The 20832-nt window shown below is 36.3% G+C and overlaps 1 protein-coding gene across 13 annotated transcripts in view; it reads left to right on the top strand.

Moving 5' to 3' along the window:
• LOC128241542 (dual specificity calcium/calmodulin-dependent 3',5'-cyclic nucleotide phosphodiesterase 1-like) overlaps positions 1–20832 on the top strand; it is a 370992-nt gene that overhangs the window by 319048 nt on the left and 31112 nt on the right. For 11 of the 13 annotated variants that reach the window (XM_052958537.1, XM_052958533.1, XM_052958535.1 and 8 more), the window contains one exon: positions 20449–20514. In XM_052958537.1, the coding sequence (XP_052814497.1) occupies positions 20449–20514 (66 nt within the window). Of the gene's footprint in view, positions 1–4880; positions 4957–20448; positions 20515–20832 lie in introns of those variants that run through there. The other 2 variants (XM_052958540.1, XM_052958539.1) reach the window with 2 other exon arrangements.

Below are 20832 nucleotides of genomic sequence, written 5' to 3'. Positions count from 1 at the left end.
AAATGAAACAAAATCAGTATTTATTTATTCAAATGTGTTCTATTTTTAATGCTTCAATATATTTTTGCAAAAATGGACACTTTTAATGCAGGTAAAATGCACCTGAGTGAATTAATTTTGTGCTCTTTTTAACACAGAAAAATGCTCTTTTATTGCAGAAAAAATGCACCTTTAACGCATTTTTTTCATAATATTTGGGTGCAAAAGATTCACTTTTAATCAGTAAAAACGGAAGTGCGTTTTAAGCGTGTATTTTAGGGATCAAAACGCACTTCTTTACTGAAGTGCGTTTAACTGCGTTTTTAACCCAAAAATGCGCACTTAAAATGCAGTTGAGTGCGTCTTTTCTAGAAGTGCGTTTTTACCTCCAAAAAGCGCACTAAAAACGCACTTTCAAGAAGTGCGTATTCTTTCTCAAAAAACGCACTTAAATGCGTTTTAACTGCGCTTTTTGGTGGTAAAAAACGCACTTTCAGAAGACGCACTCAACTGCGTTTTAAGTGCGCATTTTGGGGTTAAAAACGCAGTTAAACGCACTTTTTTGCGTTTTTACACAGAAGTGCGTTTTGAGTGCGTTTTTTACCCCAAAAAACGCAGTTTAAACACACTTAGTGCGTTTTTTTTGTGTAAGTTCGTTTTAAGTGTATTTTTTTGGTAAAAAACGCACTTAAAATACACTCAAGTGCGCTTTTCTGTTCAATTTTATTCACTTTTTACGCACTCGGTAAGAAAAATACGCTTAAAACGCAGTGCCAATACCGCTGCGTTTAACGTGCGTTAAACGCGCGTTTTCCGCACTTTCCGCACTTTATTTGAGAAGGGACTCAGCCAATTTTATCTATTAGGACTACAAGCATGACAGAATCTGCTGTATTTTGTAAAAATCATAGCAGTGTTCTGCGTTGTCTGGACAGTGTCCTGTGGACCGGGCATGATATGGAGAATGTTTTCATTGCTATTTCTTGTCGATTGAGTCCAGATAGCATCCAGATCTTCCGTCAGTGTCAGCTCACCGTCTGGTCATTGTTGGATCACATTAAGGACAATCGGGACAATGATGTGACAGAATTGGTCGTTTTTTAACATGCAAAAGATAGAGATCATCATAGGATCAGAATAGGATAATCAGGACAAAAATCGGCCTGAAATGGAAAATATCTGATTGTTGTCCTGATTAAATAAAAGTTTTTACAATTTTTAGATACAGGTTGAATTTCCAGTTAGGAATCACAGGAAATTGAACAGGCTTTTGACAATTTTTGATTGGGAATGGTCCAAAAAGAATGGCAGTCAATGTGTAAATGGGTGTGACTGAGACTTTAAAGGTTGAATAGTTTGACGCCATATAGCTCACATAATGGATAGATCACAGTTTGACGTTTTAATTACACCCTTTAAATTGTATCAACTATTTTGACTTAGGTGCTTTGTTAAGTAAAGAATGAAAACGTAGCAGGAGATATATTAATGTTCACATACTACATTGAATAGGTTTTGAAATTGAACTCTACTCAAGAATGAGTCTCAAGAAATGTTATTCAGGTTTTATTATTGACTCACTCGATTCCAAAAATCATATGAAAAAAATCACCATCACCTTTACAAAAAACCCAATTGTCCTGTGGGTTTTTTATTAAGCTAGCTCAGGGTGTTTCTGTGATCCATCTTCCCCACAGTGTTTAATTGTTACAATTTATCATGCCTTTCTTGTGGAAAATAATGGTTGTGCTGACCACCAGCTCTCCATTTAATAAAGTGGCAAATTGTTTTGAAGCCATAATTATATGTTTTTTATTATGTGTATATATATGTAGGCGGTAAACTGGTAACATCACTAATTGATTGTAAAGCATAGGATTAATGTTATTTATAGACATGTTAGAAGCAATATTGCTATGCCTAGTGATTTGTTATGGACAGATGGAGAACACATTGAAAATAGTTGATAAAGTTTGTTCACAACAGAGACTGCAACTTGTTTTTCTACTATTAAAAGCAAGTGAAACATACTAGTAATGACCCCCCCCCCCCATCTCTAATAGCTCTAATGTCTGTTGACTTTTATAGGGAATTCTTGAAGATCTTGTCTGAAACCGCTAGGCCTAGACCTTAAATAATTTGTATCTAGCATCATATAGTCAGGTCCTCTATCAAGATTGTGCAAATTATGCCCTTTGGGTCAAAGCCTGGCCCACCCCTTTTGACCTACTTCTTATTTTTGAAACTACAGCGAAGGAATTGGACCATGTTTACAGTTTTCTCAACAAATATCAATGTTATCCTCTGATGACCTTGACTGTGAACTTTTGACCTACTTGTTTTTGAAGCTACAGCAAAAAAAGAAATTTGGACCACATTCACAATTTTGAAAACGCACATCAATGTTGTCCTCGATGACCTTGACTGTGACCTTTTGACCTACTTTCTTATTTTTGAAGCTACGGCAATGAAATTTGGGCCATGTGTAGAGTTTTGAAAACAAATATCAATGTAGTCCTTGGATGACCTTGACTGTGAACTTTCGACCAACCTTCTTATTTTTGAAGCAACAGCAATGAAATTTGGGCCATGTGAAGAGTTTTGCTAACAAATATCAATGTAGTCCTTGGATGACCTTGACTGTGAACTTTTGACCAACTTTCTTATTTTTGAAGCTACAGCAATGAAATTTGGGCCATGTGTAGAGTTTTGAAAACAAATATCAATGTAGTCTTTGGATGACCCTGACTGTGAACTTTCGACCAACTTTCTTATTTTTGAAGCAACAGCAATGAAATTTGGGTCATGTGAAGAGTTTTGCAAAGAAATATCAATGCAGTCCTTGGATGACCTTGACTGTGAACTTTCGACCAACTTTCTTATTTTTGAAGCTACAGCAATGAAATTTTGATCATGTGTACTGTTTTGTTAACATATACCATTGTTGTCCTTGGATGACCTTTTTGCAACCTTATGGGGGTATTCGCCACCCCTGTGACAGCTCTAGTTGAACTGGATATTTATTTGCATGCACCATTAATTGCACACAACATGGTTTAAGTAAGATTAATTCATATTTTGAATGATTGCAAACGTGTGTCCAACTACAACAATATATTTGCTTTGATAGATAACTTTAATACTGTGTTGGTTTTGGTTTTTCATATTAGTCATTTTATAAATTAAAAAAAAAAATCACTTTATTTGTTTAACATATAACTTAATTAATTTTTATGAGAAATACTAATATGTGTTCTACCCCTTTTCAAAAGATAATTAATGGGGTTAAAAAATGGAGAGAAACCTATGTGATACAAAGTGGAACACTGGTTTGTACATGTATTACATTGAAACTTTATATATGGCTTCTCGGCCATCAAACCTATGTATTACAAAAAAGCAGTGAAATATGAGTGCCCTATCTGAAAGCTCTTGTTTAATAGACAATATACAGTCCTAAAAAATACCTCAGGGGCAATTTGCAAGGGCAAATCTACTCCAGGGGCAAATGTTGGTCATATAAACAGAGTATATGACACTGATGGACAAAGGGTTTTGAAATACCTTTACATATAATGATAGAAGAATTAAGCAGGGAGAAAAGGAAGTAAATAAACAATTGCCATAAATCTAACGGTACTGCTGTGATAACAAGACAAAAATCTCATAAGTGATTTGACTGTTTTGTCCTGCTAAGCCATTATCTAAGGTCAAGAACCTAACCCATTGGAGAATGGAATTACAAGCAGAGATGTAAAGTCCGCTGTAATTGGATAGGAAAATGGAGTGTATGGATTTATTCAGAGAAATTACTTTAATTGAAAATGACCAACAGGATTTGCTCTTTGGCTTCCTGTTATAAACATAGATTTCCCTGATAGATGGTACAAATATTCTGATCATTGTCCTGATCTATAAAAGGGTGCCAGCACATCCCTCCCCCATCATCAAAACATGGTTCTCCCATTTCTCCTCATTCCAAGGTTCGAAGGTCACCCATCAACATCCCCTTTCCTCAACCTTTCAAAATTGTTAGAACAGGGTTCTCATATCATTCCCCATTCAACCCACTTCCAAGGTCAAGGTCGCGCTTCCACTACTGCCCCTTTTACCTGCCCCTCTCCTTTGTCAAGACAGTGTTCTCTACACATTCCCCATTCAACCCAATTCCACATTCAAGATCACACTTCTACCACTGCCCCTTTTACCTGCCCCTCTCCTTGGTCAAGAAAGTGTTCTCTACACATTCCCCATTCAAACATATTCCAAGTTCAAGGTTGCACTTCTACAACTGGCCATTTTCTGTTCAGTTCAGTGGCCATTTATCTGTCTTCTGTTTTACAAGTCATCCAAAAAGACAAACAAGAAAAATTGAAGTTGTAAAATATTACAGCTTTACTTATCCCATGTTTGTTTTTCAGAGAGAAATATAATTATTTAAGCTTACTACAGGATTTTTATTTTTAACAGTAAATTAAATTTTTCATCAGTGATAAATTGCTTTTATTTGATTTTTTCTTTGACTTAAATTTTTTATATAATCTTATATAGATTTCACCTTATTTTGCATTGTGGGTATTTGATTGACCAAATGAGCATGCTGAACACTCATATCTTCCTTTACTATAAGAGCATCTGTTGTGAATTGATCGGAGATATAATGTTGGGAACACTATTGGAGACTGTTAACAGAGCTTAATATTGTTCCACAGATGCAAATATTATCCTTACTTGTTTTTTTGTGAGTAATTTGTGGAAGATTGTCGGACAGCAACAGTACATATCTTTGAAATATTATAGGAAATTATAAGCTACATACCCAGATTGTTACTATTATTTTAGAACACTCAGGGAAACCATTGATGGATGAGGTTTTGAAAAAGGACTGCGTATTTATAGTGTCAATACAATATGTGAAATGATAAAGAAATAGTGAGAAAACAATATATTGTCTCCAAGTCGTGATGATGTCTAAAAGTAAGTTGATGAACTGTTGTAAATTTTGTGCTGTAAAATGCTGTAGAATAATTACATGTAAATGTCATTCACAGTTTATTTTGTCTTTGATGTTGGTCTGGAATGCTTGCTTTAGGAAGCTGTTATAGTTGCAAACATAATCATTCATATAAGGCTACACATAGTAATTTTTTTGTTCTACCAAATATTGAATTTTAAAAAATAGTAATATTCCGGTGAGCATGCCAACAATAAATACAATTTTTTAATTTTTCATAATAACCAAAGTAAGTGAAAAGCCCCCCAAAAATATATATGAAAATTAATCATTCAAGTCTGGCAAGGTCAGATAAATAATGAATTTCATATACACCACCAAATAAATAATATTTAGTAATAACATGCAAAACAAATAACCTGAGTTTCTCAATGCTGCATTGGTAGACAAGAAAGCTGCCTTATTTCCTTATGTATGTCACAAGAAAAATGACCATACTTTCTGGAGCTTATCTTTTGTTCTTGCTTGAAAAATCAGAATAATTTCCTGGATAGAACAATAGATAAATTGTCGGTATACAGTGACAAATTGGACCATACCAAAATGGTCATTATTTCCGTGACAAAGTAGGTAGATTGTCTATGCTTTAATGTCTCCTAATGTTTTCTATTATAAGATTGGCCATGCTATAGATCAAGCACATCCTTCAATTTCTCCAAAGGAATTATTCTAAGAAAATAATTCTGGTATCTTTAATTATATTGGCCTCAGAGTTTACATAATCTTATTGTCTTCATTTTTAGTTGTAGTATACCTTACTAAAAGCTCACAGATAACTTATTATAATAATAGAATCATTCTCAGAAAAAAAAAAAGTTTTCACAACCTTGAATTGGACACTTTCAGAAAATATATTCAAGAAGATTTCAGTGTTTGAATCCTTTGATTTTGCTTTGTCAACATTAAATAGAATGACGGTTCATATAAGTATGTTGTGAAATGAATGAAAATTTCTCATTAATATATATTATGGACACCTGGCGCAGTCCAGATATTTAAGTAAATGCAGTTTCCAACACAATTTTTATGGAGCTTATTGAAGCATAAACATTATTACCTGTATCATGAAGTAATAATGATGTAATTTTCTGCAAAAGTTCAAATCGCAACTGCTTTGGTTTTGAAAAAATTGTGTCTTTTGATGCTGGAGAACAGCAAAATGTTCATAAGTTGTTAATTTCATAAAATAAAACATGAATGAACACAGTATAACAATATTACAGAGAGCCACATACAGGACATGTTTCTGTTTCATGATTGCTGGTATATAATTTTTCAACCAGGCAGCATTCCGTCAAGGACAACGTCTGGTCAGGTAGAACGAAGACTTTTGTTAATGTCTCTGTTTAGGATATTGTTATGGAAGATTTATTGTGCATGTGTAAGTAAAGACATTTACTTGGACATTTTCATTGGACTGTACAATTAACATACTACAATCCGAGTTCAGAATGAACAACGTTTGTCTCACAAAGTCAGCAGTCTGGGACATCCTCATTTTCTCCCTGGACAGGCGCCAACGATATTTGTGCAAGCTGGCTGTTGGTGGGGGCTGGCTGTTGGTGCCAGCTGGCTGTTGGTGCAAGCTGGCTGTTGGTGGGAGCTGGCTGTTGGTGGGAGCTTGCTGTTGGTGGGAGCTGGCTGTTGGTGCAAGCTGGCTGTTGGTGCAAGCTGACTGTTGGTGGGAGCTGGCTGTTGGTGGGAGCTTGCTGTTGGTGGGAGCTTGCTGTTGGTGGGAGCTGACTGTTGGTGGGAGCTGACTGTTGGTGGGAGCTGGCTGTTGGTGGGAGCTTGCTGTTGGTGGGAGCTGGCTGTTGGTGCAAGCTGGCTGTTGGTGCAAGCTGGCTGTTGGTGCAAGCTGGCTGTTGGTGTGAGCTGGCTGTTGGTGCAAGCTGGCTGTTGGTGCGAGCTGGCTGTTGGTGTGTTGGTGCGAGCTGGCTGTTGGTGCAGGCTGGTGTTGGTGCAAGCTGGCTGTTGGTGCGAGCTGGCTGTTATGCAAGCTGGCTGTTGGTGCAAGCTGGCTGTTGGTGTGAGCTGGCTGTTGGTGCAAGCTGGCTGTTGGTCTGTTGGTGCAAGCTGGCTGTTTGTGCGAGCTGACTGTTGGTATAAGCTCGCTGTTGGTGCAAGCTGGATGTTTGTGTGAGCTGGCTGTTGGTGTGTTGGTGCAAGCTGGCTGTTGGTGTGTTGGTGCAAGCTGGCTGTTGGTGTGAGCTGGCTGTTGGTGCAAGCTGGCTGTTGGTGCAAGCTGGCTATTGGTGCAAGCTCGCTATTGGTGCAAGCTGGCTGTAGGTGCGAGCTGACTGTTGGTGCGAGCTTGCTGTTGGTGCGAGCTGGCTGTTGTGCAAGCAGTACAGTAAGGTCAGACAGTCAACAATGAATTTAAATTGTTGTTGTTTTTTTACCAGTATGCCAGTATGTTCAAGTGTTAATTGAATGCTAATTGTAACCATATCTATTCATTGTTAACATCTGGTGTAATTTCCAATAATGTGCCTATATTTGTCAGGAATCAGCTTTTATTACAGGTGTTCAAAGGCGCGACCTTCGCTGGCTGTCACAGGTAATCCAACAGTGGCTATTTTGAATCTTGAATCTGAGTATTATTTCATCATTATTTTATGTAACTTCATAGTTTCTATAGACGGTATTGCAAATGGTTTCTGAGTAAATTCTAGTCAATTGTGTTTTATCCACAGTATTTTTCTTGAAATAAAACTTAGGTCCTCAATGTTTTGGACATTCGTATACTATCACAATGAAAACAAACCACATTTTCACCCAAAGTCTTATTGTACCTGTTGACTTTTGATTGAGCAATTTTTTATTCAATTTGACATCCTGGCAACCTTTATGTTCTTTTTTATTTAGAATGAACAACTTTGAGACGTCAGACAGCGTAACACACACAGCTTTTTATGAATTTATGAAGGCTATTTTTTAACATGCCTCAACAAAAAGTAGAATGCTTAATTATTTCCAACAGGAAACTGGCACTTTGCAAATGGACATCTTGGGCTTCACACCGTGAAATTCCCATTCCATGACAAAATAATGTTTACTGGTTTGATTATAATACTAAGTCGCATCCATGCTATCAGCTATGAACAAGTAGTTTTCAGTCAAAAGTTTGCAAATTGAATGGAGTCTGTATGTACATCGTTTCACCTAGCTCCTAGAATTTTCAAAGTCAGTAGCAGCTCATATGGACCCTGAAAGAGATCGTACGGGCCCTAATGGAGCTTGTAAGGGACAAAGTGGAGCTCGGAATTGATTGGTCCCTGTGGAGCTCGTAAGGGCTCCAGTGGAGTTGGTACGGACCCTGGTGGAGTTCGAACGAACATCACACGATGTCCTTGCCAAACTGGAATACCGCGGGGCCTGTAAGAGGCCTGTAAGAGCTGCTTGAACAATTATTTCAGGAGAGTCGCACAGTGAAAGTACAATGTCTGTATATAACAACAGTCATGGGGCAGGGCAATTGAGATGTCCACATGGGGCCTGCAGTGTGTTATTTTTGCTGTACTGTGGTTACGGCTCATTCTGCTGTACCCTCTATAGCCTGATCAGTGTAACGTCCATTTCTAGGCCTACTTCTGAATCATGCAGGCCTGGGCATTTTCATTGGCGCCCTCCCCTTTCCTTTTCTATTAGTAGCACTCTATCCTTCTGGAGACATCTTGATGTTTCTTCATTTATAATTAATAGATGTATTCAATTTGGCTGACTTAAAGCTAAAAAGGATAATTTTTCTTATATCACCGAACTGGTTTATTCTTGTCATACGGACACCATGCGGACACCACCTGAGAGTCGTACCAACACACATGCATTGTACAAGTATGTCAGAGCTCTGCACAACTTGTTTGCAAGTCCGTAATGATATCCTAAGGTTGCATCCTCTTTAAAAGTTTGTACTGGGTCTGTAGGCATGTTACCAGAAGCCATGATTTTACATACATTGTACGGCTTTTTAAAAAATGTTGGAATCATACAAATTTCATAAATAAGATTGACATTGTACAGATATGTGACAGAAGAAAGTCATGAACTCCTTTCTTGCTATGGAAGGCTAGTAGAATTATCATAGATTGTTGGAGAAATGTTTGTAGTTTATTGAGGCGATAGATGGGAATAATGGTGCATTTCATTGGCCTTCGGTAGATTATAAATTGGATGTGCCAGGCATATGTGTGATTTGAAGGAACTTAAACTAAAAAATTGTTGTTAATTGTAATATTTGATGGCAGTGCAACCATTTCTGCTCATTAGTTGGAGAATGATTGTTATGATTGCTGATATATTTAGCAATATGTTTTGCAGATTTCATTAATAAATCAGCAACTATTCACGTAGACGCAGAAATAGGCTTGAAACTGGCTGAGGCCTATCAGTGCATGCTCAAAAGACTGGTTGCCACCAACTTCATTTTGCAACGGCTCTGTAACCTTGAAGCAATCTCAGCAAAACTTTTCGAGACCTAAAACTATTTTGCAGATCATATGAGCCGCATCGCGCGATTTTGGGCATTCGGACATAATTATTACAAATGAAATAATCATTGATAAAAAATGCCAAAAATAATGAATTTTTCTATGTATATCAATTTCTTCCAGGCTTTTTTCTTTTAAAGGATTGTCATTGAAGCATCATTTTCTCATTGATTTATGACCATTGGTTCACTCATGTTTCCATACCAACCATGGATTTTGTCCCTAATTATTTTGATTGCATTAATAGTCTGTCTTACAACAGCCAAATGAATTAAAAATACAAAAATGATTCATCATTTTTATATTAATTCATGTTCCTGAAAGATTATGTATTAAGAAAATAGTTAAAATTATAAGCTAGTTGTAATACTGATACGTCATTTGAAGTATTTTGCTTTCGTAACGATGTCCCGTGAATGACGTCAAATTTAGAATTAGAAATGCGCAATACATGGTCTCACTTGTAAATACGTATCTTGCGCAATTTAAGTGATATCATCATGGAATTTTCAGAAATACTTTCTGAAATATTATTTTATTTAAATACTATAAAACATTATAATAACAAATATATGTCCGAAGGCCCTAAATCGCGCGATGCGGCTCATATGTCATCTTGATCACAATGTTGGAGTTGATGAGGCTTTAGGTTTGCATTCATGGTAAGCATTTTTCATTGGGTCCAAGAATACAAAATTATCTCAAAATTAAGACAATTGCACATCTAGAATGACATGCGTATAATAACTAACTTGTATATATGCCATAGTCATAACACATGTTTGTAAATATCAAAACTGATTATAATCTGGAAAAGAGACATTCTTATTATTCATATATGGTGGCGAAATTTCTCGTGTGTTGTCCGTAGGGTTTTATCACTGTCGGGCATGACTTATTCACTCTGACAGCCACAGTAAATCTATATAACTGGAAAGGAATATTGCTCTTCACCTCATATAGTCTGTAGTTAAATTGGGTATTTTACCCAAACCTTGTCTAGCATGGTCAGATGTATAGAAAATGTTTAGCATATTCTGGTAGCCTAGATCATCTTCTACAAGAATCTGTTTGATGACGTCACACTACCTTTGATGTGTTTTATATATACTTCTATTATTTTTTAAGATAAACAAAATGTCCACCGAACCAAAAAAAACTGAAAAATTACTTGGGTTTTGTTGCGAATACTGTAATTTTTAATCGGTAGTTAGTGCTTTTACCTTTAATAGTGCATTGGTACAATACCTATTGCATATAATCTAATCCTGACAATACATGTATACAAACCAACATGGCGTCCAAGATGGCCACCAAAGTAAACTTAAATATATAAATAACCATAGATTTAATAAAACAGGCACACTTTTTCTGTTTTGCATAGGAAACCATGCCAGTTTTCTTGATTGATAGACCCACATTATATTATTTGGTATGTATCGAGAGCTTTAGCACATATTTCAGTGCGCTTGTTATTGTCCTACATGTAATGAGTATTTAGTAGAAAAATGTAGAATTTAATATTTGAACTTCCCAATTTGCTTTGATGCTTTGTCCAAAATTAGCTTTATAATATTGCTTTCATTAAATAATACATTTTTTTTTATTCAAACAGCCTTTTGGACAAAATCAAAATGGAGTCCAAGATGGCCGCCAAATGATCCTATGATGATATATTTAAATGTGTGCATTGGCTGTACTGGTATTGTCAGAAATCAAATTACTGATATTGTTTGTATTTTACAAGCATTATTTTATGTAACTATAGAGCACTTTGGACCATACAAAGTTCAACATTGTGTCAAAGATGTCCTCCAAAATGTATGACACAGTACTTACAAATAGGCGTGTTTTCAATGGTGTAAGAACTGATTTAATTTGTCTATAATTATGATACTTTGGATTCATTTTGTAATATTGCATGTGTTGTTGACATTTCCATCACATAATCGTTTATTAATATTTACTAATATATATAATACCGGGTACATTCATATCAACTCACCAATAGCATTGGTTCTAACTAAAGTCAATTTTGCAATGCAAAATTTTAGCACTGTTTCATAAGATGTTCAACACTTTATCTATGACGGGATCTATACAATGAAAATTATCTTGACTTAACTCAATGATTGATGACATTGCCTTTGCATTTGATCACAGCATTGCCATAGGAATAAAATAGAAACATAACATAAGTCAGCAGCATTGTCAATTGTAAAGATAACCATAGTTGATCATTTATTGTTGGGTCTTTTCACCACTTTCTATTTAAAATAATCGTCATGTAAATCAAACTGGAATAGCATCTTAATTGTAGCTAAAACCGTTGAGCATCGTATGAAACCCTATTTCATTCATTATTATTTATAACAATTATTCTTAGAATCAGGCACAAATTACAACTGAAGACTGTGAATGAACTTGCTTGCTATATAAGTAATGCTTCAGTTCTTCACATCAGTTTGAATAAAAAAGAATTGTTTTAGACAACTGATTTGGAATTTCATGTAATGATCCATTACATCCGTGTTACTGCTTACCACGGCTCTTAACATGGAAGCGTTGGATAACTCAGTTTTGGACATCGAGTAGGCATAGTTTATCATGTATAATGTCCAGGGACTGGTACAGTAGTGTCAGTGTAGAAAAGATGGGGCCATAACATGTAGTAACAGATTAATAGTCATACATATATTGCTGTTATTTGCATTCACATTGTGGGTAAATCACCAATAATTCATTCCATGTTCTTTATATTCCTCCCGATAAACACCCATGTCACTAGTAGAGCAATAAATGGCCCTCCCTTGGTCATTTAATCACAAAATCTTAGGGTAATGAACCAAATTCGGCACATACATGAAGGCTTTGTACATAGGAGCCTATTGAAGCAGAATAGGGACAGTAAGAGCCATGCTCAGATGGTCAATATGACAGTACAATTAACCTGTTGTCCGTCTTCATTTATATCATTATGTCCCCCTTCAAAGTAGAGGTGTTATATTGTTTTGCACATGTTGGTCAGTAGGTCGGTCAGCTGGTTGGTCAGTCTGTCCGTCGTTAGACCAAAGCTTTTGATTTTAGGGGTAATCGGGTCAAAGGTCAAGTTCACAGGGACCTTGAAAGCAAAAAACTTGTCTGTGTGTGATAACTCTCCAATGCCTGTACCCATGGCCCTCAAACTTGACATTAAGTTGGTCACTGTGACTAGTAGATGACCATTATTTTTATGAGGTCATAGGGTCAAAGGTGAAGGTCACAACTCATATTGGTCATTAAAATGACTTCATATTTACATATTCTCTGCTGCTAAGAGGATACATGTTAATCTGCAAATAATCAGTCATCATATGCACATGACTGAAAACTGTATCGACTACCCTTGAATGGTCATAATCTTAAAACTGCCTCAAAGACATCCAATGTCAATGACAAATCAGCTGTCATTTCGGTCAATGTTTATTTTATTCAATTGTTCAAATGTTCTTGACAACATGGCGCTCAGGGGGCATAATGTTCGACAAACATCTCTTGTATTATTCTCCTGTTGCCATCTCAACAAACTCTTTTCTTTGCATTTTCATAATACCTTTCTAATTCATCTCTTAATGCAGATTAAGTTATTTTCGATAAAATATTAAAAACAGTTATTTGTAAATTATGATGCATGAGGCAAACAAATTGGAAACTGTACCGACAGGACAGGAGTACTCTTTAATCAGTTTACCGATTTTTCCTGGTTATTTTGGAAACATTCAAAACTGTTGTTCCGAGTTGGGGGGATGACATTTGAATAGTTGACCGAGTTATGAAATCAAGCTACGAATTACCCTGGACGTATTCACAATTCGCGAAGCATTACTGCAATTGACTCAACCCTTGGCAATCATAGCCAAAAATGCGATATTAAAAACCAGAACCAATTGAGTAAAAAAAGGAAAAAACCCATTGTGCTTGACTAGTGACCAGTATTGAAAGGAAGAGAATAAGTTTGAAGATTACCATTAAAGTTGTATGGCCAAAATTTCTGTATGAAAATGGTATATGGATTGATTGTTTAACTATTCACGGACATCAAAACGGTTCTGTTTCAACATAGAGTAAAGAAAGTTGAAAGAAATGTTTTATATATAAGTAGCATCTTTTCTTACAATCTAAAAATATATCCATATACCCTTGTCCATTGAAAATTGCAAACATGTATCCCAAAAGATGTGGCATCCTGGAGGCATCTAATTATTACTGTATAAACTCTCATCCTATTTACCATGGCATGTTCCTCTAGCAAAGGATTGCTAGAGTTTCTTAGACCACAAACTGTGACAAATTAATTCCAATGAGAGGCAGCGAAAAGCATTAAATCGACCCTTTGCGTGCTTGTAAAACTGACCGAATCTCATCCAACAGGAACGAATGGAAATTAAACTTAATCAAATATACAAAGAAATCAATGTATATTGTATTAAATTCTTTCCCATGGGCCTATAACTTCATTTATGTCTTATATTGGCAGGCTGTCAAGATTGGTGCACAAAATAGAATTTACCAAAACTGGTTTATTCAGAACTGAACATTGATGTGTTACATTGTTGTGTCTGGTGCACAAGATGAACTTTGAAACCAGGGCTGAGTGGTGGACAACATTTTTATACAGTTATAGAATTTCTCATGATCAAAAGAGTTCAGAATAATTATACTATTGTAGTTGCAATTAGATATGCTTTATGCAATTTTTGTCCTTAATAATTGTCTCATACATCTCAGATTCAAACCTTGTGTTACCGCTTCCGTCATGTTCCCAACATATCAAATTATGTTTTTTACTGGTTAAATTCTTCCTGAAAACCAATACTGAACCAAACTTTTGAGATATAATAGTGGGAAAATTATAGTTAAATAAAAACTATTTCGTTTAGAAGGGTTGGAGCAAGCACAGGGAGCGCACTGAGTCAGAGCCAAGTCAGGGAGCGCACTGAGTCAGAGCCAAGTCAGAGAGCGCACTGAGTCAGAGCCAAGTCTTCCTTGACCAATGTATCTGCTAAACTCGCTTAGAATATAACCTACATTTTGATTCACAACTGTATTCAGCGCACATCCTTGAACATGCTGCATTGACATACCTCAAGTGTTTGAATATTGATAATTATGTAATAGTTAGATGACATGAAGTGAATTCTTAATGACTAAGAATGGGTGGAGTGAGCTTAGCTTAGAATACAACCTTATTGGCTGATACATTGTCAATGCAAAATCTGACGCTGGAAGTGTGTATCTGATGATTGGCAGTAGGCGGACCTTTAAAGACGCACGAAAGTTTACGTTCTTCATGATTAAGTCTACTACTTAATCTGCAATTTCTTTGGCTGAAAATGTAGGTTGTATTCTTAGTGCATTGATGGCAAAAATGATTTTAAGTTGTATTGATTTATTTTGCTCACGTAAGTATTCTTAGTGAAACTATTTTTTCCTAATCAAAATATTCTATATATCTCAGACATCTTAAACTAGACTTCTTCAAATTGTGAATTTCAACACCACAGACTAGACATAACATTTCTATATTTTCAACAAATTTATCCGACAACACAGGCTACTTCATATTACAAAAACAACAACATTAAATAGGAACATGGCTTGTTATTGGCAGCAAACGTACAGATCAATTTAAAAAAGTTGTTCTCTAGTTGAACTGTGTGAGATGGAAGTAGTATCATATGGGTGCCGCTTTGTCAAATGTGAAATCATCAGGAAACTTTTCCCCCAAAACACAATTTTCAAACCACAGATAATGTTATAAACGCAGCGCCACAAACAGACCGGGTCACTCAAATCATCTGAAATGAAACTAAATAATAACATAACAACAAATTGATACAGACTACTCAGAAAATCTATCTGTTAATGCTGGATAAAACTGCCACCTGTATGTAGAGAATATCATTGTTGACAATTATAATATCATACAATATAAACGGGTGGGTGGTTGGGACCAAACATATTTCACTAACGTGTTCACGCTTACAATAAAAATACACACGAGTGATGATTCCTAGTTGCCCACTACCTAAAATACCCCTGCATGAACACCCTGTGCATTACCGCCAATATTGGACCTTCACGAAACAACAAATAACTGGAGCAGATGACAATTCTTCTATTTTGAAACAGTAAAACTAATATTTAACATCAGTTTAGACTTTGAACCACTGTTACTTTCCATGTTCTTCCATTTGAGTTTAAGTTTACAGTGATTTTGAGTAAAAAAAATATATGTTCATGCAGTGCTCCTTGTCACTAGGAAACATTTGATTATGGCCTTCACAGGGTTTAATGTTTGACAATCAATTAACAAGTATTTTCAATGACAAATCAGTGGCTCAACTTGTGGTGCAATAGAAAAAACAACCTATCTGGAAGGGACAGGTTACCTTTAATGGACAGGAACACCACTCATGATCTCCAAATAGGGTATCACACAGATTCTGCGTAGGCAAAGCTTGAGCTATGAGTATGAATCCTGTGTAGGAAATGCTATGAGTATGAATCCTGTGTTTGAAATGCTGTGAGTACGAATCCTGTGTATGAAATGCTGTTTGTACGAATCCTGTGTATGAAATGCTGTTTGTACGAATCCTGTGTATGAACTGCTGTGAGAATGAATCCTGTGTATGAAATGCTGTGAGTACAAATCCTGTGTATGAACTGCTTTGATTACGAATCCTGTGAATGAAATGCTGTGAGTATTAATCCTGTGTATGAAATGATGTGATAACGAATCCAGTGTATGAAATGCTGTGAGTACGAATCAAGTGTATGAAATCCTGTGAGTACGAATCCTGTGTATGAAATGCTGTGAGTACGAATCATGTGTATGAAATGCTGTGATAACGAATCCTGTGTATGAAATGCTGTGAGTATTAATCCTGTGTATGAAATGTTGTGAGTATTAATCCTGTGTATGAAATGCTGTGAGTATTAATCCTGTGTATGAAATGCTGTGAGTATTAATCCTGTGTATGAAATGCTGTGAGTTTTAATCCTGTGTATGAAATCCTGTTAGTACGAATCCTGTGTATGAAATGCTGTGATTATGAATCCTTTTTATGAAATGCTGTGTGTATGAACTACTGTGACTATGAATCCTGTGTAAGAAATACTGTGAGTATTAATCCTGTGTATGAAATGCTGTTTGTACGAATCCTGTGTATCAAATGCTGTTTGTACGAATCCTTTGTATGAACTCCTGTGAGAATGAATCCTGTCTATGAAATGCTGTGAGTACAAATCCTGTGTATGAACTGCTTTGATTACGAATCCTGTGTATGAAATGCTGTGAGTATTAATCCTGTGTATGAAATGATGTGATAACGAATCCAGTGTATGAAATGCTGTGAGTACGAATCATGTGTATGAAATCCTGTGAGTACGAATCCTGTGTATGAAATGCTGTGAGTACGAATCCTGTGTATGAAATGCTGTGAGTATTAATCCTGTGTATGAAATGCTGTGAGTATTAATCCTGTGTATGATATGCTGTGAGTATTAATCCTGTGTATGAAATGCTGTTAGTACGAATCCTGTGTATGAAATGCTGTGATTATGAATCCTTTGTATGAAATGCTGTGAGAATGAAACCTGTGTATGAACTACTGTGAGTATGAATCCTGTGTAAGAAATACTGTGAGTATTAATCCTGTGTAGGAAATGCTGTGAGAATGAATCCGGTGTGAAATACTGTGAGTATGAATCCTGTGCATGAAATGCTGTTAGTACTAATCCTGTGTATGAACTGCTGTGATTACAAATCCTGTGTATGAAATGCTGTGAGTATTAATCCTGTGTATGAACTGCTGTGATTACGAATCCTGTGTAGGAAATGCTGTGAGTATGAATCCTGTGTATGAACTGCTGTGATTACAAATCCTGTGTATGAAATGCTGTGAGTATCAATCCTGTGTAGGAAATGCTGTGAGTATGAATCCTGTTTATAAACTACTGTGAGTATTAATCCTGTGTAGAAAATGTTGTGGGAATGAATCCTGTGTGTGAAATGCTGTGAGTATGAATCCTGTGTAGGAAATGCTGTGGGAATGAATCCTGTGTGTGAAATGCTGTGAGAATGAATCCTGTGTATGATGAGCTGTGAGTATGATCCTGTATATGAAATGCTGTGAGTATGAATCCTGTGTATCGAATGCTGTAAGAATAAATTCTGTGTATGAAATGCTGTGAGAATGAATCCTGTGTATGAAATGCTGTGAGAATGAATCCTGTGTATGAAATGCTGTGAGTATGAATCCTGTGTAGGAAATGCCATGAGTATGAATCATGTGTTGGAAATGCTATAAGAATGAATCTAGTGTATGAAATACTGTGAGTATGAATCCTGTGTATGGAATGCTGTGAGAATGAATCCTGTGTATGAAATGCTGTGAGTATGAATCCTGTGTAGGAAATGCCATGAGTATGAATCATGTGTAGGAAATGCTGTGAGAATGAATCTAGTGTATGAAATGCTGTGAGAATGTATCCTGTGTATGAAATGCTGTAAGAATCTTGTGTATTAAATGCTGTGAGAATGAATCCAGTGTATGAAATGCTGTGAGAATGAATGTGTATGAAATGCTGTGAGTATGAATCCTGTGTAGGAAATGCTGTGAGAATGAAATTGTATGAAATGCTGTGAGTACGAATCCTGTGTATGAAATGCTGTGAGAATGAATCCAGTGTATGAAATTCTGTGAGTATGAATCCTGTGTATAAAATGCTGTGAGCTTGATTCCAGTGTATGAAATGCTGTGAGAATGAATGTGTATGAAATGCTGTGAGTATGAATCCTGAGTATGAAATGCTGTGAGAATAAATCCTGTATATGAAATGTTGTGAGAATGAATGTGTATGAAATGCTGGGTGTATGAATCCTGTGTATGAAATGCTGTGAGAATGAATCCTGTGTATGAAATGATGTGAGTATGAATCCTGAGTAGGAATTGCTGTGTGAATGAATCCTGTGTATGAAATGCTGTGAGAATGAATCATGTGTAGGAAATGCTGTGAGAATGAATGTGCATGAAATGCTGCGAGTATTAATCCTGTGTAGGAATTGCTGTGAGTATGAATCCTGTGTATGAAATGCTGTGAGAATGAATCCTGTGTAGGAAATGCTGTGAGAATGAATCCAGTGTATGAAATGCTGTGAGTATGAATCCAGTGTATGAAATGCTGTGAGTATGAATCCTGTGTAGGAAATGCTGTGAGATTTAATCCAGTATATGAAATGATGTGAGTATGAATCCTGTGTATGAAATGCTGGGTGTATGAATCCTGTGTATGAAATGTTGGGTGGATGAATCCTGTGTATGAAATGCTGTGAGAATGAATCCTGTGTATGAAATGATGTGAGTATGAATCCTGTGTAGGAATTGCTGTGAGAATGAATCCTGTGTATGAAATGCTGTGAGAATGAATCTTGTGTAGGAAATGCTGTGAGAATGAATGTGCATGAAATGCTGCGAGTATTAATCCTGTGTAGGAATTGCTGTGAGTATGAATCCTGTGTAGGAAATGCTGTGAGAATGAATCATGTGTAGGAAATGCTGTGAGAATAAATCCAGTGTATGAAATGCTGTGAGTATGAATCCAGTGTATGAAATGCTGTGAGTATGAATCCTGTGTATGAAATGCTGTGAGTATGGATCCTGTGTAGGAAATACTGTGAGAATGAATCCAGTGTAGGAAATGCTGTGAGTATGAATCCAGTGTATGAAATGCTGTGAGTATGAATCCTGTGTAGGAAATGCTGTGAGTATGAATCCTGTGTAGGAAATGCTGTGAGAATGAATCCAGTGTAGGAAATGCTGTGAGTATGGATGCAGTGTATGAAATGCTTTTAGTATGAATCCTGTGTAGGAAATGCTGTGAGAATGAATCCTGTGTAGGAAATGCTGTGAGAATGAACCCAGTGTATGAAATGCTGTGAGTATGAATCCAGTGTATGAAATGCTGTGAGTATGAATCCTGTGTAGGAAATGCTGTGAGATTTAATCCAGTTTATGAAATGATGTGAGTATGAATCCTGTGTAGGAAATGCTGTGAGTATGAATCCTGTGTAGGAAATGCTGTGAGTATGGATCCTGTGTAGGAAATGCTGTGAGTATGAATCCTGTGTAGGAAATGCTGTGAGTATGAATCATGTGTAGGAAATGCTGTGAGTATGAATCATGTGTAGGAAATGCTGTGAGTATGAATCCTGTTTAGGAAATGCTGTGAGATTTAATCCAGTGTATGAAATGCTGTGAGTATGAATCCTGTGTAGGAAATGATGTGAGTATGAATCATGTGTAGGAAATGCTGTGAGTATGAATCCAGTGTATGAAATGCTGTGAGTATGAATCCTGTGTAGGAAATGCTGTGAGTATGAATCCTGTGTAGGAAATGCTGTGAGAATGAATCCAGTGTATGTAATGCTGTGAGTATGAATCCAGTGTATGAAATGCTGTGAGTATTAATCCTGTGTAGGAAATGCTGTGAGAATGAATCCAGTGTATGAAATGCTGTGAGTATGAATCCTGTGTAGGAAATGCTGTGAGATTTAATCAAGTATATGAAATGATGTGAGTATGAATCCTGTGTAGGAAATGCTGTGAGTATAAATCCTGTGTAGGAAATGCTGTGAGTATGAATCCTGTGTAGGAAATGCTGTGAGTATAAATCCTGTGTAGGAAATGCTGTGAGTATGAATCCTGTGTATGATATGCTGTGAGAATGAATCCTGTGTAGGAAATGCTGTGAGTGTGCATTAATCCTGTGTAGGAAATGCTGCGAATATAAATTCTGTGTATGAGTATGCAGCAGGGTTTCTTGCATACCTTTGTGATATTAGTTTTAGATGCTGAAACAGTGTGCTATAAATGAGACATGTTAATCATATATCTTTAACATTCTGGTTATTTTTGGTTTCAGTGGCAAACCCACCAGAAAAAGCAAAAGATGACAGCAACCTACAGTCGAAAAATGGACAGCTCGCTCGTAAGTATAGCAGGCCAATATTGGTCACTAACATTTTGAGTCTGAATTTGAGACTCATACTCAGAAAGCAAAATCTTGAATTTGTTGTAAAAATGCTAGTGGAGCAAAGATGCTAACAATTGTTGAACCTGCTACAAAAAATCTGTTTTGCAATCTTTTGTATTGAATAATTTTATGTTATAGATATTTTGAAACTGTTATAAATCAAGTTTTTTCTGAGCCTGAGTTTCAAACTCAGCCTCAAGATGTTAGTGAATAGGGCCCCTGGTATGTTTTATAATGAACCAATGATGTACCAATATTACCAAAAATCATCGT

This window comes from Mya arenaria, chromosome 7, assembly GCF_026914265.1.
Source record: "Mya arenaria isolate MELC-2E11 chromosome 7, ASM2691426v1".
NCBI lineage: Eukaryota > Metazoa > Mollusca > Bivalvia > Myida > Myidae > Mya > Mya arenaria.
This window is presented reverse-complemented; position numbering and strand designations above follow the sequence as displayed.